The following is a 25,763-nucleotide window of genomic DNA, read 5'->3' as shown; positions in this document are numbered from 1 at the left end:
CCCAAAGCTATCTTTATACCTTGAAAAAAGGCCAACATCTCTACCATTCCAGTCTGCTGAAAGGCCTGAAGTTGTAAATTGCCAAAACTCAGATCCTGTTGGCATGGCCTTTAAAGAAGCAGTTTTCATGAATTTGTTGATTTTGTTGTGGTAGTGGTGGTTAACCAACTTAAATTTTTTTTTTTCTTAAGAGAATATGTTTGCCGATCCTGGAGAAGCTTTTGGTTTCCCGATGTTAACCAAAACCCTCCACCTTGCCCACTATTCCCCCCCACTCCACATATGTGCATCCACATCTATATACTATGTAGAGTCTGTCATTTTATTTCAAACCTCCTGTTTCCTCCAAGTCAGTGCTTCCCAGCATAAAAAACACCTATTATGCCAATAACTTATTGAGTTACAGTTCACTTATTATTAGAGTTTATTATTAGATAAACAATACAGGATGCCTCATTAAATGTGAATTTCAGATAAACAACATATAATTATTTAGCGTAAGTGTGCCCCATGCAATGTTTGGAACATAGTTAGACAAAAAAAATCTGTTGCTTTATGAAATTCTAATTTAACTAGGTGTCCTGTATTACTATTTGCCAGATCTGGCAATCCTACTTGTTATAGGTCTTTACCTGTGCTGTCTCTCATAAGCCTTTAAAAAAATACACAAAGTAAGTATGCTAATTTTACAAATAAAGACACTGATGCTCAGACAGAGACAGTAATATCCTCAAGATTATAGCTGGTACATGGTAGAATCAGGATTTGAAGCTAGATATGTTCAAATACGAAGGCCCTGTTTTCACCTTTCTCAAGAAAACCAGTAATTGTTACAACTGTTTTGTCCAGAGCTAAATCAAGCTAGAGTTCTATAATGTGAGATTAATGGACATGCCTTTGCAGTTCCCAAAACACAGCTCTTCACCATGCTGAGACTTGGCACCCATCTGCCCCTTCTCGCCATGTGAGTGCTACTCAGCCTTCCTGACTCAGCTCAGAGGTTACCTCATGGAGGAAGCTTCTCTGATCCTCCCAGGAAGAGCTGATCATTCTATGTGTCTCCTCAGCACTTGTACAGTGCACCGCAATGATCTTCTTAAGGGTCTGTCTCCCTCAGAAGGCCATGAGTTTCCTGAGATGGGCACCATGTCATTTTCCCAGTGCCTAGCATGAAAGTGGAGCCTCAGTAAATTCTCGGTAAATGCCCAAATTTGAAGCCCAAATCCTGGGCATCCGATTTATATAAACTCTGCTAAAACACGTATGAGATTACTGATTGGAAGACAATGGATCTCCTGGCTGTTTGTGAAAAACGTCGTCAGAAAATGGATACTAGAAACTAACCTATCTATGTCATGTGAGTCTTTATGGAGGTACTTTTATTTATTCAATAAGCTGTAAATGATTCTATTTGAACTGTTAGAGTTCATCAGCTAAATATATATTCACAATACAAAATGTGTCTACTAGATTTCCGCATTTTAAAAATCTTATGAAATACAGTAATTAGACATGTCCATTAACCATTTTTCAAGACTTTAATATCTTAGTTTTCTAAGGGTATTTTTGCAACAACAGCAAAAATAAATAAAGCATTAATGTAATAGTAATAAAGAAACTAACCTATCTAGACATGGACAAGAAAACCGTTACTATTTAACTTGAGAACTACCCTAACAGTTACACTTTTTCTAAATGATCCTATCTTGCTGTAGCCTTTGACATAGTTTTAAGTTGTATCGCTGCACAATTACCTTGAATGGAACGTCTGAGAATGAATCAGGTTTAGTTAACATTCACAAATATCTGCAGTGGCAGGAGGGAGGAGTAAAGCAAAGTTTAGCCTCACCTTTCTAGCTCGGCAAAGTTCAAACCAGTCATTTTAAAAAGCCAATTTTGCGTGAAAAATGAAGTCATTTTATATGCTAAAGATACATGTGCTTGGCATATAAGGACTTTCGTTATTCCTTAAAATATTTCCTTGAATATATTCCAGAGATTTTTTAAAAAGTCATTTAAAAATGAATTATAATTGTGGTGAATACAGGGTTTCTTTATGTCATTCCTCCTTTGTGGACAGACTCGGTGACTTCCAAAGGCACCCAATTAGATTACTGAAAAGAAATACAGTACTCTTGTCCCTTGGCTGACCTGCTCATCATCGCGAACTGATACTCATATTTAGTGCCAACAAAGCACAACTTCATTGAGAACAGAAATATACCCATTCCCTCTGGTTCTGAGTCATCTGACCACATCCAGGTCCTTTAGCTCTTTTGCCGAAATATTCCAGATAAGAATAACGATGGGTTGATGCCCTTTCCAAAATGATATGTAAGTGCTATAAAAGGTAGCTATTTATACTAGTCAGTAAGTGTTTTAGGAATGATGGACAAATTCAAATTTAGATAATTTCTATTAAGACAAATAATGACTAGACTCAAATGGCAACTCTTCTTTGGCAGAAGCACAAAGATATAAACAATCCACTGAGGAAAACATCTAATTTATTCTTTCATGCTGAGGAAATGACTGACGCAGTTTGGCGTGTCACTTCGTGTGTCAGATAAAGCTTTAAGTCACAAGGAAGTCTGTCTAATGGTGGAGTCCCAGACACCAGCCATGCAGTGCAGGCAGCATCTTGAGAACGAGAAGCGAACTCTCCCTAGTCTGGGCCAGCGTGAGCACACTGTCGGCTGTCCTCAGTATGTGTGGTGGAGGAGGGAGACACATATAATAGGTAAGAACACTGGCTGCAGAGTCAGACTGCTGGAATTTGTCTCCCACACCTAGCATGTCCTGACCTTGGACAAGGTACTTCGCTCTGAGCCTCGTTTTTTTCATCTATGAAAGAGAAATGATAACAGTTATCTAGCTCATAGATTCTTGTGAGGGTCAGTGAGACTACAGGTGAGTGACTTAGTTCAAGGCCTAGCACGGTAAGCACACAATCTGTTAGTCCTTTCTTGCCTGTCAGAATGACTGAAATCAATGGAACAGTACATTGGCACGCAGGTGGACAACGTTTCAGCTTCTGACCACAGCTTCCTCTAGACTGATTTCCATGAATAACGTAAATCATACTTAAAAGGAGCAGAGATTACAAACAGAGGAAGGGATGGCAGGGACTCAGGATTTGAAATGCCTCTCTTCTTCCCCCTCTTTCCCCTTGGCCTCCTTCCCCCCTTAGGTTCTTGAAGGAAACAAACAAACAAACAAAATGCACAAAAGACAGGCCAGGAAAATGCATGTTATAAGACTTTGGCCTAAACCCCCATGCAGACTATAGAGTAAGCTGAGCTGGCCCTTGGGGAGGATCCCTTTCACATGGCTAGAGGCAGGCCTAGGGCCTAAGAGCAAAGGAGCTCCTGCAGCCCTTTCCTCCCAAAGCCCATACCCAAGTTCCTCTGGATCTGACTGCTTTAACAGCATGCAAAAGGGGATTTGGGAAGAACTAGCAAGTCAGCAAAGAAGCAACACATTGAAGAGATCATGCGTCCCTCACCTAGCGCTCACCTGGTCCAGGCTTTCTCAGCAGGTTGGAGTAACGAATGGAAACTTAAGTCAGAATTTTTTTTTATGTGTCATTCTATCCGATTAATTCATAGTTCAGTATTTGAGTACAATTTGTACCATTTCAGGTCTGTACTCCAGATAAAAATAGAGTAACTTGAAATACTGTGTTTAAAGAAATTCTCGTGTTCTATCATTAAATTATTTGCCTAATAGTTGACTATATGATTTGTTTAAGTACTTTACGTGCTAAGAGCCAATTATCAGGAATGTTTGAATTATGTATGGTGATATTTCAAGGTGATAGTTTTATTGCAACGAGCATTGTTTTTTTGTCAGCAAGATTCCTGATGTAAAATAACAACTACTGATGAAAATACATGTTCTATATACACCGCAGCCCCAGGACACCTGGCCTAGGTAAGCCCATCAGAGGGAGAGAAAAAGTCAGAAGAAAGAGCCAAGAGCAACAAGCACACCTGGCTCAGAACTTAACTTGTTCAGTTCATTCAACAATTACTTTGTTGAACCGCTATTATGTGCTGGGCACTTGTTCCAGATGCTAAAACCGATCCACCCCAGTTCAGAAGTCAATGACAACCACAAAGAGGATTCAAGCCCTAGACCCCGTGCACCTCAAATCTGCCCTCTTCTTTCTCAGCACTTAACTCCTTCCCCTCATGTTAATGGCTTTGCCCTCCACCCTCATGCATCCTGAGGGCAGGGTAGGAAAGAGGGGAGGAGAGGGAGGAGAAGACAGGTTTAAGCTTCCAGAGCTGGCAGATAACAGAGGATATCAAGAGAGGCGATGTTTTTGGTTGTTTTTCCTAGTTTCACTTTTTTCAGCACTGGGGTCAAAAGCGGTAGTCCTGCTGACCCCAGCGGGTTCTGCTCTCACAAAGCATCTTTAGATTTTAACTCAAGGCACAAAAGCCTCACTACTTCTCCCTCAGTTCCGAGTTACTACGAACCTCACATTTCTGTCACTGGACTGTCATTTGGCCCCAAATAGAAAATTAGCTAATTAGCTTTTGCTCTCAATTGGGGAAAAAGTGGCTTGCACCAGCCAGAAGAGATTCAGGTAGATAGCCTGTACTTGTTTGCTTTGGGAAGTGATTTGCCTGCATTACATCATAAGCAAGAAGATTTTCATACAGGACTAGCCTAGAGCAATAATAATCCACTCAAGTGTCATGAGCTGAGGTGAGGCCAAGTTCTAGAGACAAGAAAAAGCAGCTCCACCAGACAACTTCCTTTCCAGGCCAATCCCAACCGTCAGTTATGCCAACGCAGGTCCCCAAATGGAGCTGGAGACTCAGTGGAGAGCTCAGCACAGACTTCTCTAAATCATCACAGGGCTTGATTTTTTTGAGCTGCTCCTTAAATTTCCTACTCACCTATCCCCGCCATCTTTAAAAATTAAATCAACTTATATTAACATGCTTATATTTTAACTTTGGAGGTTTGAAATTGAACTAATTCAACCAACTAGGACACTTTGTGTTTAAAAACAAAGAATAGAATTCAAAGAGGGGGAAAAAAAACTCTCCAGACCTCATGATCTAAGTGTTTTCTTGCTTGTTCTATCACTAACATACTCTCTTTGGAACTCTCTTCATTTTCCAGATGTGAATAAAAAGGTGAGATGTGAAGAAGGTAAGTGACCCTCGTCAAGTCACATAGCTAGTGAGTTGCAGAGATAACACTAGACCACAAGACTGTACTTCAGTCTAGTGCTTTTGTTTTGTTCTCAAACACAATAGAGCCTTCCTATAGTCCATAGACTTGTGTTGTAAATTACTCTATAAACTAGCTGTTAGCATATCAGAACAGGAGCCTGAATTTCTTTAATTGGCTAAAAAAATGTTATCAGTTTCGTGAAAGTTTCAGGTTTTGTGGCTTTTTAAAAACCATCTCTTTAGTTGGGTTAGTTAGTAAATAAAAAGCAACAGGTAATTTTTTTTTTTTGGCCAGGCCCTACTTCCTTGATGATGTGGTCATTGTAACTGTTTTCACGATCTAAGAACTACCCCCTGATCGTTTTCTCTTCCAGTTCTGCATCAGGCATGTCGCTTACACTGATGACATCCCAGTTTTCTGAGATTATAATAACTATGCAAAAAAGCTTCTTTCTCAACTGTTGCCCTTTGCTCTTTGCATAAGAATCAGCTCCGGGTAATTTCCTCTCGGTCCAGTGGTTATGACTGGGTTCTTTCACTGCTGGGGCCTGGGTTCAATCCTTGGTCAGGTAACTAAGGGGAACTAAGATCCTGCAAGACAAACGGCACGGCCAAAAAAAAAAAAAAAAAAAAAAGAATCAACTTTTGTATCACACAGATTCAACTTCTGAACCTTATCAGATCTTCTGTTTGGAATTCCAGAAAGCAGTATAAGAAAAACTGGAGAAATCCCCAACTTTCTAGTTAGAAGACTGGACTGGGTGGGTGTGGCATGCTATGGATTTGATTTCTTGATTGCTGTGTTTACAATGAGGATAGCTGTGAGGTATGGCAGAAACAGCTGCTGAGTCAGAAAGCAGAAAACGTGAATTTCAAGTGTCCTACACTACAAATTAGCTGACTGAACACAGACACAAATCATAGGTTGTAGGTTACATAAACAACAGAATTTAGAATTGGAATGGACTTTAAGGACCTTGGTCCAATAGCCTTGTTTTACATATGAATCAACTGAGGTTCAGAGAAGTTCAATAATTGTCCAATATATATGTACTTTCTATATATATATAATTGTTCAATATATATACATATATATATATATATATATATATATTTTTTTTTTTTTTTTGGCTGCACCGCACAGCTTGTGGGATTTTAGTTCCCCAACCAGGGATCGAACCAGGGCCCTCAACAGTGAGAACGTGGACTCCTAACCCCTGGACCGCCAGGGAATTCCCAGGAAGTAGCTACCAATATTAAAAATATGTATATAACTGGATTTCTGGTCAAAATGACTCAGTAAGTCCGCACTTTGACAAACCTCTTCTGCTCAAATAGTAATAAAGACAAAAATCAAAATAAAGAAAAGATATGAGGGGCCTCATAAAAATACTACATATTCCATGAACCAGAAACAGGAGAGTAACATGAAGCAGTGAGAGGGGCTGATGCTCCTGGCCAGGAAGCGGGCAGACACGGCTGGGCCTCTAACTTCTGAAATTTAATGGGGATTAAATATGTTCCAAATGAGATAGGAAATTAATGATTTACTGGTTGAAACAAGGGATTTCAAAGGATGAAAAAAACTGCTGTACAGCCACTTCCAGGAGACATGGCCTAAGAGAAAGCAGTAGGCCTTGGCAGGCCAGGGAACAGGGAGCAATGGCCTCAGGAATCAGCAAGATTTTTTGTCAGCAAGATTCCTGATGTAAAATAACAACTACTGATAAAAATACATGTTCTATATACACTGCAGAAAGACAATGCTTATGCCTAGGAACGGCTTGGTGATACAGGAGACCCCCAAATATCATTATGAGACATGGTTTGGGGCTAGGTATTCAGACTGCAGCCACTGCAGAACCATTAAACAGAGGTAAGGACAGAAAGATTGAAAAAAGGAGAAAAAGGAAAAGGAGAAAAAGACATAAATAAACAACTTCTTTGGTAAACAAGTATGCCGAAGACATTTCAAACAAAAAGAAATCTCACGCTAAAAAAGAAAAACAAACAATAAAATCAACAATGAGAACATGAATTCATCCCTGAAAAAATTAATTTTATGTTACAGAATGGCAAAACTCTAAAATAAATGTTTAGAATGGCCAAAGAGATAAACTGAAGATTAACTTTCATTTTAAAAGAACAACAAAAGATAAAACAAAAAGAAATAAAACAGGTAAATATGAAAAAGAACCAATTAGAAGTATTGGAAATTATTTTTAAGTAGTCATGAAGTTTTTAAAAAGTAGTAATAAAATTAAACAAACAAACCAAAAAAAACCTCACCAGATTGGATAAACTCTAGACTAGATGAAAACAGTAAGGAAAATTAGAAAGAAGCATTGAGAGACAAAGGTTGAAAAATATATAGAAAAGCTGTGAAGAGCCCTGAAGGATCAATTTATAGGTGAACAGATTGAAAGGATCCAATATACATCTAACAGGGGTTCCAGAAGAGGAGAATGGAAAAATGGCAAAGAAATATGTTTAAAGAAAGAAAAACTGAGAAGTTTCCAGATCTGGAAAAAACCATTAGTTTTCAGGTCTACCTTCTCATACTAAACAAAGACAATCCGACACTTACATTTCAGAATATCAAGGATAAAGAAAAAGATTTAAAGCTACTAGAGCCTACAAATCAGTACAAGAAAAAAGGCAGGCAAACCAATACGAAAATGGGTAAAAGACTAGAACAGGCACTTCACAAAAGAAGTTATGTAATGGTCATTTGAAAATGCTTAATTTCATTAACCATAAAGAAATGCGAATTAAAACCACAATGAGATAACTCAACACACTACAAAAGTAGCTAAAATGAAAAAGATGGATAATACCAACTATTGGTAGAAGGTCAGCCATATGGCACTTTCACATACCATTTTTGGGAGTATAGATTGGTTCAACTTCTTCAGAAAATTGTTTAGCCGTAACTACCAAAACTGAACATATGTGGACCCTATGGCCACAACTAGAGAAAGCCTGCGTGCAGCAACAAAGACCCAATAAGCCAAAAATAAATAAATAAGTAAATTTTTAAGAAGTGGGCAAATTATTTGAACAGGACCTTTATTAGTGAAGATATATGAATGGTGATCCTCTAAAAGACTTAGAAAGGAGAATCTGAGAAGATGACAGTGATGGCATGATTTTTTAACTTTTCCCATCACCTAAAAAAAGAGCAACAAAAGTTAAAAAACAAAAACCCATAGACTGTATCTGCAACACAAGTTGATGAAGCATCCCTAAGAATTTCCCAAACTGAGAGGGTGGAAGACAAACCACCAGTTGCTACAAGGCCCATACCAATAAGCACCATCTTACTGGGAAGAAGCAGAGGGAAGCAGTAGAGTAGCTGATGGAATGAGGGAACTCCCAAGTCACTATAGGTACTCACTGGAAGTTTAGAGGGCTAACTGCTGTTGTGCAAGGAATTACTACCTTAAGCTCTGAGAGGACTTGAGCAGAGGGGCCCTATGAACTCTCAAAACTCACCAGCTGAAGCTCCCTTCTGGAACATAACTTTGAGAAATATCTCCTGGGAATAAAAATCCATATTAAACATGATAGAGACAAAAACGGTACAGGAAAGAGAAGGCCCAGATGAAAATGGGGGCAGGAACAGAATCAGGAGATCTCTGAAAGGGCAAGGAAGCGCACTTCTGACCGACTCCACCCTCCCCATCCCCTGATACCCCAACCAAGGTTCAGGAAAATAACTTAGTACTAGATATGTAGGAAAATCTCACATATCAGTTCTGAGCCATTTAATACCACCTCCCTAAGTACCCTGTAAACAGAACACTAAGGCTGCAACTCCTTCCCTACAATTTTGTTTAAATCTGCTGGTTAATTCTACTAATTCAGTAGAGGAATATTCCCGCTTGGTTTTTGTTTTGGCTCATTCGGATCTCATCTCAATTATTTCCCAGTTCCGTAGTGGCCTGTGTTTTAGTCATGTCCTGGTCTTCTGACGAGTCATTGTCCCAAGGACTCCACCTCTCTCTCTATCATAGATATGGTTCACCAGTACATATTTTACATCAAAATTGGATTTTGTTCCAGAATGAGAATATTTATTGAAAAAGTTTCCAAAAAGCACCCACATTGTTAACATTTGGTCAAGAGACAATCAGAACCCCAAGGTTAGTGGAATGAACTCTAATGAAAACTGCTGAGAGAATCAATAAATCCCAACTTAATCTTTCATATTAGCTATTTCATAAATAATGTAAAATAAATATTCTAATGAAACATTCTTATTATACTAGGAGTATTATTCAATTTGGAAGGCTATCATTCTAATGAACAATTATTTGTTCTCCCAGTAACACAAACAAAAGTATGAACATAAACTGCTTGGGTCTAAATAATGGTTTAAAATCTGGGAATATAGTACATGGAAGATGTTGAACTGAGACTGGTTTTAGAAGTAATAAATTTAAGAATCCTTCTATCGTAAAATGTATTATTCCAGTAATGATAAAATAGTTAAAGTTTTAGAAATTAACTTCCTCTCAGGTTGCAAGGTATGAAGCTCAAACTACAAATTTTTTAACTAGAAGAATATGACATCTTTTTTCTTGCTGTGGAATTTTCTCAAAAATACTGTCTCTCTCCCTTTCTCTCTCTCTCTCCTCTCTCTCCTCTCTCTCTCTCTCTCTCTCTCTCTCTCTCTCTCTCTCTCTCTCTCACACACACACACACACACACACACACACACACAGACCCCAATTAAAAAATAGCTTAACAGATTGATGTGAAGGTGCTTAAGGGTAGACTGGGCTGATAGGTTGAGTAGAAGAAAATGCCTGAGTGAGAGAAAAAGAATAGTTAGGAGAGAATTCAGTGACCTGTGGTTCTATGAGAATTAAGTGATTGGGTAAGTTAAGGAGAAGAGCTAGATACAGGCAAATTACACTGTAATGCAAATATTTATTTTCAGCTTACATTTGGCAGAACACAGTCCAAATTCCAAGGATCATTAATGAATTATATGAAATACCACCTTAGAGAAATATATTCCAAAAATTGACACTTATAGATTCTGGTTTGGTTGTATGTAACTCCCAAATGTTTAAGGGCGTGCATCAATTCTGAAGTTTATAAAAGGAAAGCACTCAAAGCTATCATAAAAGTTGATTTTGCCTAAAAAAAACGAAGCTCCTTTTGAGATCAAGATTATATACAAAAAGAGTTTCAAGTCCATGATTATGTGTTGGAGAAAAAAAACTTCAAAATGATAAAATGACTATAAAAAACAGTAAATACAATGCACTGCACACATCAAGTTGTAGACTAGACAGAAAAATGGCTAATGTCCACAGGCTATTTACTAACTGACCAAAGTCTCAGAACCGATAGCGATTAAATTTTGGCTTGACTGAATAATTTGGTCACCTATCATGAATGAACTCTTGTTGGCCAAAGATTATTATTCAATGTTCAACTTTTTATACATCCTATCCTAGAAAAGACCTTTTGCTTTTATCATGAGATTCTTCAGTTTCAGGCATTTCCTCAGTGAGAATAATAGCACCAGAGTAATGTCACAACCTCTGTAACATTAGGGAAAATGGACCACACTTACCCTCTATCCTGAAATATTTTACATACCAAGGACTACAATGATAACTATATAGTTCTATTTAACAATAAATTAAGCAATTCCTATAAAACTTTAATAGTCTATGAAAAGTTTATGAATCAAATTATTTAATGTTCCAGACATCAAGTAAATTTATTTTAAGGTCTTTTAAGATAACCCCCTTGAAAGAAAAACTAGGTTCATTCCACTTTAACATGCCCATAGACTTAGTCTAGTGTTTGTACATAAAAAGTACACAACAGGTATTGATGAACTGATGGTGTTAATCTAAGACAAGTGATCAGGATCAAGAAGTCTTGAAAAACAAATATAGCAATTAAAAGAAATCAATTATTCAAGAATGATACGCACAGTATAAGTCCATTTATAGAAAATTTTAAATTCCCACAACAATACTACAAGTTTTCAGAGTCAAGCATGCAATGGAGTGGTAAATACTGAACTTCATGTTGCTGGCTACCTCTAGGCAGCAAGTGAGGGCAAAAGCACCAGGGAGGCATACAAAAGTCCTCAATTCTTCTTATTTGGATCTAAACCGAATGATATAATGTTAATTTTGATAAAACAGTATGATGGGTATGAGTGCTCATTACACTGTTCTCTTCTTGTCTGCCTAATTACAAATTTAAAAAAAGAAAAAGATTAATACCAGACCTTTGCAGGAACAGTCAGCAGTGTATTGATGCATCAGTAGTATTTATCAGCTAATCATCTATTTTATGAATATCATTCATTTGAAGATCAATGATTACATACCAATGATCTATGCATCTTCTTTTATACCTTCAATATATAGTTGTATCACTTTTTATTTAGATTTTTAATAAAACAGATTTCAATTTTTCTCTAATAAGTGAAAATCTGAGGAAACTTCTATTAGAAAAAACTTTCCTTATATTGCCTGATTTAGTCAAAGCTGCTTGAAATGCTAGCCTGTTACCATCAGTTACTGATTGTGTATCAATACGGAGAGCAGAAAAGACCTGGTAGTAAAGTCACAGGAATTCTGTTTATTATTATAGCAAACATTTTCCTGGCATTTGACAGAACTCAGAACCATTTCTTTGAAATGGGTTCATATCTGTGAAACTAAGCCCACCAGTAGGAAGTCTTTCTTTACAGAAATGAACAAAAAGGAAACTAAACCATCAAAAGATATATTTCACATAATAGTAAAATATAAAAATACAAGCAAAAATGACAAATTTTTAAAAAATGCTAAGCAATGGATTTAAGAAACTTTGATTCTATTCTTCTGTCTTGTTGCTAATGGTCCTCTTTGTTCTTCCACTGTTACATATGTGAAACAGGAATGATAATAATTAAAGAATGGCTTTGCAAGACTTACTAGGAGGTTAAAAGGAATTATTGAAACAGTGTTCAAATACTTTATAAATACTATTAACAAAGATATTTATTATATTTTTGTCTTCCTTCAGTGAAGGTGTTCTTTTAAATCAGACTCTGTTTATTAATATCGTTTCGAATTCTCAACTAGAGAGATGTTAGCTTTCTTTCAAAGCGATACTCCCAGTGAATCATAATAGTTCTGATTAAGAAAGATGATACCAGACTGTGCTACCTGAGGAAAAGAGAAAGAACTGCAGCACAACTGGCAAAGTTCCTAGACTTAGTCCAATCAAGTTATGGATTGTCCAACTGACATAATATTTTGTTACTCCAACTTGCAAGTATCATCCTGAAATCACATTCTATCTTAGTGTGAGTTTTCTTACATAAATATTTAACTTCTGTAAATGTTTGTAGTGCCACTTATCTTTTTGAATAAATCTTTTTCCTTTAAGAGAGCTGCTCCAGTGAAGAATCATTTCTTACACATCCATGTCCAGCCTCAAAAAGAAACGTTTTTCTTTGAAAAGACAGAAATACCCAAGTAATGTTAAAGCTTGCTGTAGCCAGGGACTGCCCACCTATTCCAAGCATGGGATCACTCCCTGGAGATTTCTGATGAATTAAAAATGTTTTCCAGTTACTCATAGCTCATCAGATGTGTTCACCTTTGGTAGTTCACATTCTTCACTGGTGTGACAACTCTGAAGGATGTCCTTGTAGTGGTTCTTCAGATCTTCATACAAAGAAACAGTTTCTTGTGAGTGAGCCAATGGTAACACCTTTTCATTCAGTAACATCTGCACTTGGAATTCTTCCTTAGGAGTCTTAGCATTTTTACAATGGTAAAGCACAAATATTAGGTTTGAGGCATAGGGTACAATGTGACCACTTCGGAACTTCCGATGCGTTTGCTCCTTGTAATTGTAAGCTGTTAGGGGCTCCTTGTCTTTGAAGTAGCCCATGAGAGAAAGCAGTGGAAGAAGGGTCTCTGCATGACCAAACTGAAGGATGACTGGAGAGGAAATTGGTTGAGAACTTAAAAGAGAAGTAGAGAAAAAAATACATATAAACATATTTTTACATACAAAATAATTTAACATAACAGCTTTTAAACATAATAGCTATACTTAGAATTAGCATACAACTTTATCATCTCTTTGTAATCTTTATAACAACAATCTACATAACAACAATATGGCTGAAATTCTGTGTGGCAGAGAACTGAACTTTTTTTTTTTTTTTCTTGCAGTACGTGGGCCTCTCACTGTTGTGGCCTCTCCCGTTGCGGAGCACAGGCTCCGGATGCTCACGCTCAGCAGCCATGGCTCATGGGCCCAGCCGCTCCGTGGCATGTGGGATCTTCCCAGACCGGGGCACGAACCTGCGTCCCCTGCATCGGCAGGCGGACTCTCAAATACTGTGTCACCAGGGAAGCTCTGAACTTTTTATAATAAAAGTTATGTTCCAAAATTTTAGAACACTGTAGTATTGTAAACCCATCTAAAACAGTGAGCATACACATTATTCTTTAAGTTTAAAGAGAGTGTTGAGTCTTTTCTTGTAGATTAAGGAACTTGAAGTTGATATGCATTTCAAAACTGCATTGCCTGTCTGTGAAGGACTGGCCCTTAGTAAATATTGATTACTCCTTGGAGCTCATCTGAATAAATTTCATATGTTATTTTATCTTTATCTAGGGAATAAGGACAAGCACTATTCAGTAAATTTCTCGGTTAAAACCAAGTCTGAACAGTGAACAGTAATGCATGTTATTCCTCAATGTTATATAAGACCCAATTTGGGCACAAAATGTGGAAGAGAGCTACAAAAGGGTAGAGACATAACCTATTCTAGCTCATATACTGTGTCTGTGGTTGGGAATGGACTTTATACACTGCCAGAAACATAACAACTTCCAACACCATGAGCTAGGTCACCTTTATTTTTGTTTTTTCCAAGTTTTCTACAATTTTTTTCTGGTAAAGGCTTCTTTTAAAAGCAGCAGCAAATGACTGTTTAGCCTTCTCTCAACTTTTATAAAAAGAATATGACTATTGTTCTTAAATATAATTCGTAAACCTATTCAAACCCAGTTAACCATCTGACTTCTTGCCACCACCCCAACACATTAGGTTCACATTTTCTGGGAGGACAGCAGCATTTGCAGCAGTTTTTGAACCTTCCTAATTCCTCACATAAAAACAGATGGAGTTGGGCTTCCCTGGTGGCGCAGTGGTTGAGAGTCCGTCTGTCGATGCAGGGGACACAGGTTTGTGCCCCAGTCTGGGAAGATCCCACATGCCGCGGAGCGGTTGGGCCCATGTGCCATGGCCGCTGAGCCTGCGCGTCCAGAGCCTGTGCTCTGCAACGGGAGAGGCCACAACAATGAGAGGCCCGCGTACCGCAAAAAAAAAAAAACAAAAAAAAAACAACAGATGGAGCAAATGGACAGCAGATCCCAAACCCAAGGGAAACATTCACAACATAACTTTGTGGAAAAGTATTCTCCATGAATCATCAATAGCCTCAAGACCTGCATATTATCAGTATCAGTGTAGAAGGAAGCAGAGAGAAGCATGTAAGAGATCTGAAAACTGGAGAATCCCAAACAGCCATCGGGTATTCACTGGAAAGTGCTGTGGGCCAATTTGAGATAGCAGCTGAAATTGGGAAGGGTTTAGGTTACTCTAGTGTGTGTGTGTGTGTGTGTGTGTGTGTGTGTGTAGAATATGTATGTACTGATACTATATATTAAATATGTATGTATATATATAATGACAATAGTAATACAGATTGATTTTTTCTATATGCCATAAACATACAACATATCATTACTATTCTTGCTTTAGGTGATGTTACCTTTTAGAGCAATTAAAAATAGAATAAAAATTATGGTAGACAGAATTCTAAAATGACCTCCAAGAATTCAGCCCCCTGGTGTATATACCCAGTATAATCCACACCTCTTAAATTGGGAAAGACCTACATATATCAAGATATCACTTGCATGATTATGTCATATGATACGGCAGAAAATATTTTGTAGATGTAAATAAGTTTCCTACTCATTCGAGTTTGAGTTAATCAAAAGGAAGATTATTCTGGGTGGGCCTAGCCTAATCTGGGTAGGTTACTGAAAGGGGATGAAGTTTCTGAGAGATCTTCCTGCTGACCTGAGAGCGGAAACAGCCATGTTGTAAACTACGTATGGAGGGACCACATAATGAGAATATGAAATTGGCCTCCAACTGCTAAGAGCAGACTCCCGCTGACGAGCAAAAAAACAGGGACTCAAATGCTTCAACTTCAACTTGGTGAGTGCAAGGGAGGACTACCTCTAGGCCTCTCCTGGGGCTGCAGAAATCTAGCCCTTATGAACTCTCCAAACAACTGCTCCAAAGTTCCACTGAAGGACAGAGGCCACACTAAGGAGAAACTGCTGGGAGTGGGGTCAAGACTGAGCAGGAGAGGGACCACAGAGATAAAGGAAAAAGGAAGCCCAGATAAAAGTGGGGGGAGAGGAGCAGAGCCAGGAAGCAAGCTACCATATTCCTGAACAGTATACACACACACACACACACACACACACACACCAGAAAAGGGAGCTCTGTAAGGTTAAAAGAGCAACCTGATACAGCCTTCTTCTAAATGTTGAGGAAAACTAAATTTACATTATAACAAGCAACAGAAAAATAAATAAGAGAATAAGGAGCAGAAAAACATCCCTACAGAAAATAAAACTATACTAGAAAAGTATACTCAAAAAATACAGAGAAACATACTATTTCTCAATTATCCATTATTTTGAGATTAATATTCTCTAAAAGGTGTGAAATTTAAAAACCATTCATCAGCAGGTGACTGTAAGCCTCTTTTCTTAACTGGTATACTTTAATTAGGTCATCTAAAGTACCTAAAACCTTTATTTATTTCCAAACAGTATCTCCTTAAGTCCAAAGTTCTAAAGCAGTACCATTCAAACCACAGTTATATTTAGTTTGACTGCATAAATATTTTTACATCTTATAATATTTGTCAGTATTTTAAAAGTGGGAGATTTCAAATTCTTAAAAATCCAGATTTGTGGCTCCTCTTAAAAACCTGAAAGATCTGGCAACATGAACTCCTAACAAGGCAATAATCAGCTGAACAGGAATAAGGTTTACCCTCCAGAGATGACATATACCTGTTGCACAGGACATATATCATTTCACGTTGTTTAAGATAGGATGGATTCGTTCGTTTGTTACTTGCCTTGCCCCTTTATATATTTGACTATAAATAAGCCAAAGCCACTGCCATAATGTAAATATAATGGAATTTAATAGTGACAGAAGTTAAAGAAAAACATGTAATATAAAGATACTGGTTTGTATTTTAAATCTTCTAGCCATGAGGCAGTAAGTGCAAAGCCAGGAACAAACCTCAGCTCAATACTCTACTATTGCTCTTTGTAAGGTTTATTAGGACACATCAGAGTTCAGGAAGGAGAGCAGCAATACCCTCACTGTCTCACTGAAAGGCTTAACTGTCAGCAACTCTCTCCTCTTTTCCCCACTGGGGAACTCCAATAAACTGGGAAGAATATATAAGGCAATATATAATATAAAATATTCTACTTTTAACATGTAATTAACATAAAAATTATTAATAAAACTATTTTATTCTTTTCTACCAAGTCTTTGAAATGCCGTGTGTACTTTACATTTACAGCAATCTGAATTCAGACCAATCCCATTTTCAGATGCTGAATAACCGCATGTGGCTGGTGGCTATTATGTGGGAAAGTGTCTGATAGACAGTGGAGTAAACAGCCTTACCCTACCTACCTGGGTTTCAAAAGTCAATCAAATAAAGAGAAAATAGAAAAAAAGATAAAAAACAAATAACAAACACACATATGAAACAAAAAAATGTGTGTTGGGGAAGAGAAGAGACCAACAGGGCTATGTACAAATGATGAGTTCAAAGTCCTATTAACTACATCCAAGCTACAGAAGAAATTAAATCTAAGCTGTTACCCAAATTTAAGGTTTAAACCTAGGGTTCCTTAGGTTTATATAAAAAGCAATAAATCCCATTTTCTCTTTTGACTGCCTACTTTCAGTCACATATTAAAATCAGCTATTTTTGAGAAGAAAGTCGAGAAAAATTGTGCTTTAAAAATGCTTATTGGGAGTTTTATGGGAAATCAAATAACTTTATATATTAGATTCATATAGGAAGCCAAATCAACAAAAATAAATGACTGTCTTCTGCCATATGATCTACCTAAATTAAAAAAAATATTTTAGAATTCCAAGCAATTCTCAATAGGAAGGAAAAATGCAATTTAAAAAATAAATGCCATGAGTATCATCTTCTTACTACAGATCAATCTCCATTACAGAAGGATGCAATATACAAAAACAGTATGTTTAAAGGTCTGGTTAAATGCATCTATACAATAATGATAACTAAGGACAAGGAAAACTACATACTAGAGGGTCAAGACTAATGTAGCCTTCCCCAAAACAATCTAAACAACTAAAAACATCAATTTACTTAGAGATCCAAATGTGCTTGCAGAAAATAGTAAGCAACTTACAATTTTGTGTAGGTTATATATTTCTACAATAATGCCAAATATAAAGAAGGAGAAATGAGCACAATTTCACTCATGATTATTTTTTGTCTGCCTTTAACCTTTGTGCCTTAAAGTGTCTTGCACAAATAGCAGATGCTGTTGCTACTTCAGAAAAAGAAGTTGGCTGATGTTGCTTGTATTCATACAAAAAAAGCACTGGACAAAAATGGATGTGCTCAATTTTCTGAAACATAAAGAAGAGACTTTTCAAAGATCCATTCTGCCATTTGTTTAGATGTGACAGATACTAGCATTCTCTGCCAAGTGCCAGGTACCATGCTAGTTTCGCTTTTTAGAAGAGGGAGGAAAGATGAGAAAGGGGGAGAAAAAAGGTGGTAAGGTGAAAGAACAAAAATAGAAACAAAACATATGCCTGGTTCTTGCAGATGAGAATTTGTCTAAGTGTTAGGGGAACCCAGAGAAAGAGAGTAAAATCACTCTGAGGAAGAACTGGACGGACTTTGCTGAGGAGGTGGCGTTTGAGCTGGATCATGAATACATTCCTATGAAGTCTTATAATAGAAATGCTGCCCGTTGTGGCTTTAGTAAAGTGTAGTATCTGGTTTACCCTATGATGTAGATATCATCATCCCATTTTTACAGATGAAAACACTGAGGTGAACTTACTTGCCTAAGTTAACTCTGAACCATCAATTAAACTCACTAGAAAAAATACTATGCATTAAATTCATAGGAATAGATAATATAAAAGATTAACCTAAATCCTTTCAAAAAAATATTAATCGTCCTCAGCCTGATTCTTAAGTTCAATTTTTCAAAATTGTTTTTTTTTTAAAGAAGGGCACATCTGAAATTATTTAATTTTTTAGCTTGAACTTGAATACAGGAATACTATAAATTGAGTTTCACGAATATAATATACACACAAAAAAATTCACTTGGAAAAAGCTCAATGCCTCTTATATAGGAAAATATTTGCATAACTGGACTGGAGCAAATAAGTTAGGAATTTAGTAACCCAAGTTTACTTTCAAGCCACTGCTAATTTAAAATCAATCAAATCAAATAAAAAAAACTTAGTACAAATTTAAAATCAATTTCAAATCAAATCAGTGGGGGGGGGGCTATGAAAACATGGCATTTCAATATACCAGCTGAGAAAAACCACATTGTTAGTGCTTGGTAACAAGGCCCCTGGCGTACTAATGTAAATTGGGCAATTTAAAAAATACTCTTTAGCAACATGCCCTTTGGTGAGAGCACATGTTAAATCCTACAGAATAAGAAAATGGACTATCTCTTAAACAAGGCATCAGTTCTTCTCCAAGAATGTATAAAAGGCAAAGATTACATTCCCCGGGTTTTTAACCTGAAATAAATATGTGATAGAGGATAAACAAAAACAAAAGACAAGAAATCTTGCTTCAGGAACACACTACATGACTAACTGCTTCCTAAAATTTGAGACACCATGTGTCTATTATGAGCTTATGGAGACCATCTTCTCTCAATAACTCTGAGACACTCAGTACAACATACTCTCCACCATGAATTCAGTTTACTGAGTAATAAAGGGTGTATGCATCTACCTTTTTATTGTAGCATGAAGAAAGGGAATATGTCAACAAATGACAGTTCTCAGTTTCAGAGACCCAACAACTAAGCCAAATACTTTTCAACTCCCATTAGTAAGTACTAGCTATCTGGAACACTGTACTGAGGTTGTATCCAGATCCAATGTCATCTACTTCTTATTTCCTAAACACTTTCTTTATATATGAACATCTTCTCCTTGCCAACCAATCTCCCCCTCTTTATCTCTCTCATTTCCCAGACATAACTATTTAAAATCACTTTGCCCATTTCTAAGACACCTGATTACAAAATACAGCAGCAGACAATGCTTCAAGTTTGTATCAGGATGCATGATTTCTTGTTTTTTGACAGCAATATCACCCCTGGTCAAGTGTATTACAAAACAACACAAATATATATATAAAAAATATATACACATATATATGTAATATATTATATATATATATATATATCATACAATCACCTGAAACAAACGATCACTTTAAGAACTATGTGTAAATCATTCCTAAATGTATGTACACAAATCTTCATTGAGCGCAGAATAAGAAGACACTTAATTGGTTTGGTTTACATCTTTTTAAAAAATGTCAAGGAATATTATTAAAAATCTGGCTTAGAGAAATTTTATCTCACAGGGAAAGAGCTTATAAAATAGAAAAGAATGCCTTATGATACTTTGTAAAATATGCTATCAACAAGAACATAAAACTGAAACTCTCACATGGCCTAAAAGTTATCTTTAAGCACTTAACATGTTTCATACAATTCTAAAAATCTTTCTTCTTGATTTTTGCATTTCAAAAAAAAATTCAGAGATCACTAAATGTGCAGGTTGGATTTTAAGGGTAAGAAGCAGAATTTAGCACGCTCCTAAATAAGTTAAAAGATCAAAAAAAAGTAATTTTTCCATTAACTCAAAAAGTATTCCCAATAAATAATAGCTCAGAATATAAATCACTTGCCTCAGACATAACTGTTTTTCTTCACTATTTATTTTTCCTAGCTGATTCAACCTGGTAATCCTTAATGATTCAAATGTTAAAACTAGAATAAATATAATAATCTTCTTCAAGGCTCCCTAAGAAAGCAGAAGTAAAACACCTACCTCATAATTATGAGGTATAAAATTCAAAAGAACTTAGCTAATAATTTTTCAGTCCTTTTAAACTACATACTTTAAATCAAGGGCCTACTTACAGCTAAGAATGCCAGAATGCTAATAAACAGTGACTAAGCAATATGTAAACTGATTTCTACTTTACTGTTTGAAACTCAACTGCCAAAATATCAAATGCTGGGTATAAAAAAAACAACTAGAAATTTCAGTCTGCAGTCTGTAAGGAGCTTAGAAATTGCAATTCCACCCTAACAGCAAAGAGCTGAACAAACTGAAAAATCAACAATTCTTCTTAGATCCATCAGAGAAGTGAGGTCACAGGTCAAACCGCTGTCCCCCAAATTGGAGAGAGAGACAGGTAGATACAGAGAATCACAATTTACAGGAGCAGAAACCTCCATGGGAACCATGCCAGGGTCGGAAAACTTAAACTGTAATTGACAAATTGCTAGAGGCTCAGTGTGGACAAGTCTAAGTTAAAAACTTCAGGGGACCAGGGCTTCCCTGGTGGTGCAGTGGTTAAGAATCTGCCTGCCAATGCAGGGGTCACAGCTTCAAGCTCTGGTCTGGGAAGATCTCACATGCCGCGAAGCAACTAAGCCGTAAGCCACAGCTACTGAGCCTGTGCTCTAGAGACCGTGAGCCACAACTACTGAGCCCACATGTCACAACTACTGAAGCCCACACGCCTAGAGCCTGTGCTCTGCAACAAGAGAAACCACCGCAATGAGAAGCCCGTGCACCGCAATGAAGAGTAGCCCCCGCTCGCCGCAACTAGAGAAAGCCTGCGCACAGCAACAAAGACCCAATGCAGCCAAAAATTAATTAATTAATTTAAAAAAATAAATAAAAAGTAAAAAATAAAAATTTCAGGTGACTAGGCATAGTGAGGGGAGTGAACTCTGCCAGGTCCTCAGTGAATCCCCTCTTGCTTCTGGAAGGGAAAGGATAAAAGGAACCATTTTGAAATAAACCAGAGCTTTCTGTTCTTCTTAACAAGGCCTGCCCTCAGGAGAAACTATTTCACCAGAGTCTAACCTGCTAGGGGGTTTTATCAGAGCCTAGCCTACCTGGGAGAATAGAAATACTCAACTCTAGCCCCCTCTAACTCTCCTGTGTCATCTATGGAGGAGAAGAAAACTGAGAGGCACTGGTGAAGTTCACTGCTTGGGGCACAGGCTCATCCAAAGCCTGAGACCTAATCATAGGACTATAGAATGCTTCCCTTCCCTCCACACCTTACCACTATATTACTAAAGGCCTATTTACCATAGTTCCTCTTACCCAGTACATCATGTCCACTTTCAACAAAAAAATTACAAGGCATACTGAAAGGCGAAAAACATCATTTAAAGAGACTGAACAAGCATTAGAACCATAGTCAGATACAGCAGGTATGTTAGAATGATCAGGCCAGGAATTTTTAAAAAATATAATTTATCTGTCAAGGGCTTTAATGGAAATAAAAGCAGACAATATGCAAGAACAGATGAATAATTAAAGAGATGAAATTTCTAAGAAAGAATCAAAAATAAATACTAGAGATCAAAAACACAGTATAGAAACAAGGAATATCTTTGTAAACCTGACACAGATGAGGAAAGAATCTCTGGGCTTCAGCATATGACAACAGAGACTTCCAAAGCTGAAAAGCACAGAGAAAGAAGACTGGAGAAAACCAGAACAGAATATACAAGAACTGTGGGACAATTACAAAAGGTTTAAATTAACATATATGTAATGCGAATACCAGAAGGAGAAGAAAGAGAGACAAGGACAGATGAAATATTTAAAGCAATAATGAATGAGAATTTACCCAAATTAATGTCAGATGCCAAACCACAGATCTAGGAAGAGAATATTGAATGGACAAATTCCAAAAAAACTATATCTACACATATAATATTCAAACTTCAAAAAATTAAAAATAATGAAAAAAATTTTGAAAGAAGCCACAGGAAAAAAGCACCTTACCTATAGAGGCACAAAGATAAGAATTACACCTGACTTCTCTTCAGAAGCCATGCAAGCAAGAAGACAGTGGAGTGAAATATTTTTAAGTGTTGAGAGAAAAAAAAACCCAACCTAGAATTAATGTTGAGGAGCTCAGAGCTTTCCTGCTAATATAAGGTACAGGCAAGAACGTTCCCTCTCACTACTGTTTTTCAACATTGTACTGTAAGTCCTGTTTAATGAGAGGAGATAAGAAAAGAAAATAAAAGGTATACATATTGAGAAGGAAGAAATAAAACTGTCTTTGTTTGCAAATGACATGATCATCTATCTAGAAAATCCAAAGAATCAACAAAAAAAAACCTCCTGGAATCAATAAGCACTTATACCAAGATTGCAAGATACAAGGTTAATATACTAAAGTCAACTGCTCTTCTATATACTAACAATAATCAAATTTCCATTTGAAATTAAAAACACATTACCATTTACACTAGCAATCCTAAAAATGAAATACTTAGGTATAAAATAACAAAATACGTACAAGATCTATATGAGGAAAACTACAAAGCTCTTATGAATGAAATCAAAGAATAAATAAATGAAGTGATATTCCATGCTCTCAGATAGGAAGGCTCAATATTGCCAAAATGTCAGTTTTCCCTAACTTGATCTATGGATTCAACACAATTCCAATCAAAATCCCAGCAAGTTATTTTTGTGGATATATTCTAAAGTTTATATGGAGAGGCAAAAGACACAGAATAGCCAACACTCAATATTGAAGGAGAAGAACAAAGTTGGAGGACTGATACTACTCGACTTCATGACTTACTATAAAGCTACAGTTATGAAGAGAGTGTGGTATTAGTGAAAGAATAGACAAATCAATGGAACAGAAGAGAGAGCCCAGAAATAGGCCCCTGTAAATACAGTCAACTGATCTTTGACAAAGGAACAAAGGCAATACAATGGATCAAAGACAGTCATTTCAACAAATGGTGCTGTAACACTAGACATCCACATGCAAAACAAACAAACAAACAAAAAACATCTAGTCACAGACCTAACACCCTTCACAAAAATTAACTCAAAAAGGATCAGAGGCTTAAATGTAAAACTCGTAGAAGATATAACATCAGAGAAAACCTAGATGACCTTGGGGATGGCAATAACTTTTCAGATACAACCCCAAAGGCACAATCCATGAAAGAAATAATTGATAAACTGGACTTCCTTAAAATTAAAAGCGTATGCTCTACTTAAGTCAACGTCAAGAAAATGAGAAGACAAGTCACAGACTGACAGAAAATATTTATAAAAGACACATCTGATAAAAGACTGTTATCTAAAATATACAAAGAGCTCTTTAAGATTCAACAATAAGAAAACAATCCAACTAAAAAATGGACAAAAGATCTGAATAGACACCTCACAAAAGAAGATATACGGATGCAAACTAAGCATATGAAAAGGTGCTCATATGTCATTAGGCAATTAAAAATTAAAACAATGAGATACCACTACACACCTATTGGAAAGGCCCAAATCCAGAACACTGACAACACCAAGTGCTGGCAACAGGAACTCTCATTCATTCTTGGTGGGAATGCAAAATGATACAGCCACTGTGGAAGTTTCTTACAAAAAAACCATATTCTTATCATGTGATCCAGCAACTGCAATGCTTAGCATTCATGCAAATGAATTAAAAACGTATGTTCACACAAAAACCTGAACATCGATCTTTATAGCAGCTTTATTCATAATTATCAAAACTTGGAAGCAACCAAGATGTCCTTTAGTAGATAAATGAGTAAATTAACTGTGGTTCATCCAGTCAATGGAATAATATTCAGCACTAAAAAGAAATGCACTATCAGGGCATGAAAAGATACGGAGGGAACATAAATGCATATTACTAAGTAAAAGAAGCTAATCTGAAAAGGCTACGTATTGTATGATTCCAACTATATGACATTCTGCAAAAGGCAAAACTATGAAGGTAGTAAAAAGATCAGTGGTTGCCAGGGGATGGTGAGAAGGGAGGGATAAACAGGCAAAGCACAGAGGATTTTGAGTGCAGTGAAATTATTCCGTACAATACTACAATGGCAGATATGTGTCATTATACATTTGTCCAAACCCAGAAGACGTACAACACCAAGAGTGAACCCTAATGGAAACTATGGACTTTGGTGATAATGATGTGCTAACGTAGGGCCATCAATTATAACAAATGTACCACTGGGGTGTGAGATGTCAATAGTAAGGGAGGTTGGGGGGCACGTGGTAGGGAGTTTATGAGAAAACTCTGTACTTGCTAATCAATTTTGCTGTAAACCTAAAACTGCTCTAGGAAATAAAGTTTATTAATTAAGCAACAACAAAAAAACTACTACATGGGAATATATGTGACCAAAAAAGCACATTTTTCCTTCCAAAGAGTTAAAATAGTCCCTCTTAAATAGCTGTTCATGCTTCTACCTGTTTGCCCTGTTATAAATGACTTACTCACATCTCAGTTTTCTTTGACAAAGTTAAGCAGCACACATGTTACATGTAAAAACATACTGTGTTTCTATTCTAAATTACTTCCAAACACCCAAAAATGGGGACTTGGATACCTTCAATTAGTGGAGGCTAAAGAGTTGTGGAGTTTCTGTGTGTGCACATATAGCAGTGATTTTTAAATGTGGGGTTATTTTTGTAACTCTAAAGATGTCAAAACAAATATACAAAAGTATTTATGGTCCAGCTTTCATCAGAAGCCATTAAAGGTATGTGCCAGGTTTCTGTAAAGTAAATCAGTAATTCTTGTGAAGGTTGTGGGTTCCATCTCAGGAACACAACACTCTTTGCTTTGTCTCATAATGGAGAGTGCATCTTAGAAGTGTTCTGAGTCACCTGCTAGGAACTGATTTACTTCACTTAGTACAGGCACAACTGCTGTTTGAAAGAACCAAATCCCCAGCTTCTCCTTAAATATACCCAAGTTCCGAGGATGGCATGGGAATTTTTCTGGGTTTTATTCCCAAGCTTCTTCAAAGCAAAGTTGGTTTATGATTAAGCCCAAAATACTGGCAACAGCCACTAGGTAAGTGTGTGTGCATATGTCTGAATGAGGGAGTACAGAAGTGTGTGTGTGTGTGTGTGTGTCTGTGTGTGTGTGTGTGTGTCTGTCTGTCTGTCTGTCTGGGGGCTGGGGGGTTAGAAAGACCAGAGAGAACAAGAGAACATAATGTATGGGAGGACAAAAAGGGAAAGGATGTGAAAAAAAAAATCACTTCTCAGTTTACTCAGTTCCTAATATAAGGCCACTACACAGAGTTTTGCCAGAAAATTGCTGAGCGCATG

At 36.9% G+C, this 25,763-nt stretch overlaps 1 protein-coding gene across 4 annotated transcripts in view; it reads right to left on the bottom strand.

Moving 5' to 3' along the window:
- Positions 1-25,763, bottom strand: part of MINPP1 (multiple inositol-polyphosphate phosphatase 1) — a 103,648-nt gene that overhangs the window by 47,472 nt on the left and 30,413 nt on the right. For 2 of the 4 annotated variants that reach the window (XM_089897866.1, XM_022569430.3), the window contains one exon: positions 11,791-13,188. The exons of 1 other annotated variant lie outside the window; for it this stretch is intronic. In XM_089897866.1, coding sequence (XP_089753992.1) covers positions 12,795-13,188 — 394 coding nt within the window. In that variant the 3' untranslated portion in view covers positions 11,791-12,794. Of the gene's footprint in view, positions 1-11,790; positions 13,189-25,763 lie in introns of those variants that run through there. One more of the 4 variants, XM_022569433.3, reaches the window with a different exon arrangement.

Source organism: Delphinapterus leucas, chromosome 16, assembly GCF_059928025.1.
Source record: "Delphinapterus leucas isolate spDelLeu-1000000601 "Yukka" chromosome 16, BTC_Dleu_Yukka2, whole genome shotgun sequence".
NCBI lineage: Eukaryota > Metazoa > Chordata > Mammalia > Artiodactyla > Monodontidae > Delphinapterus > Delphinapterus leucas.
Note: the sequence above shows the minus strand (reverse complement) of the source record. Positions and strands in the feature narration are given on the sequence as shown.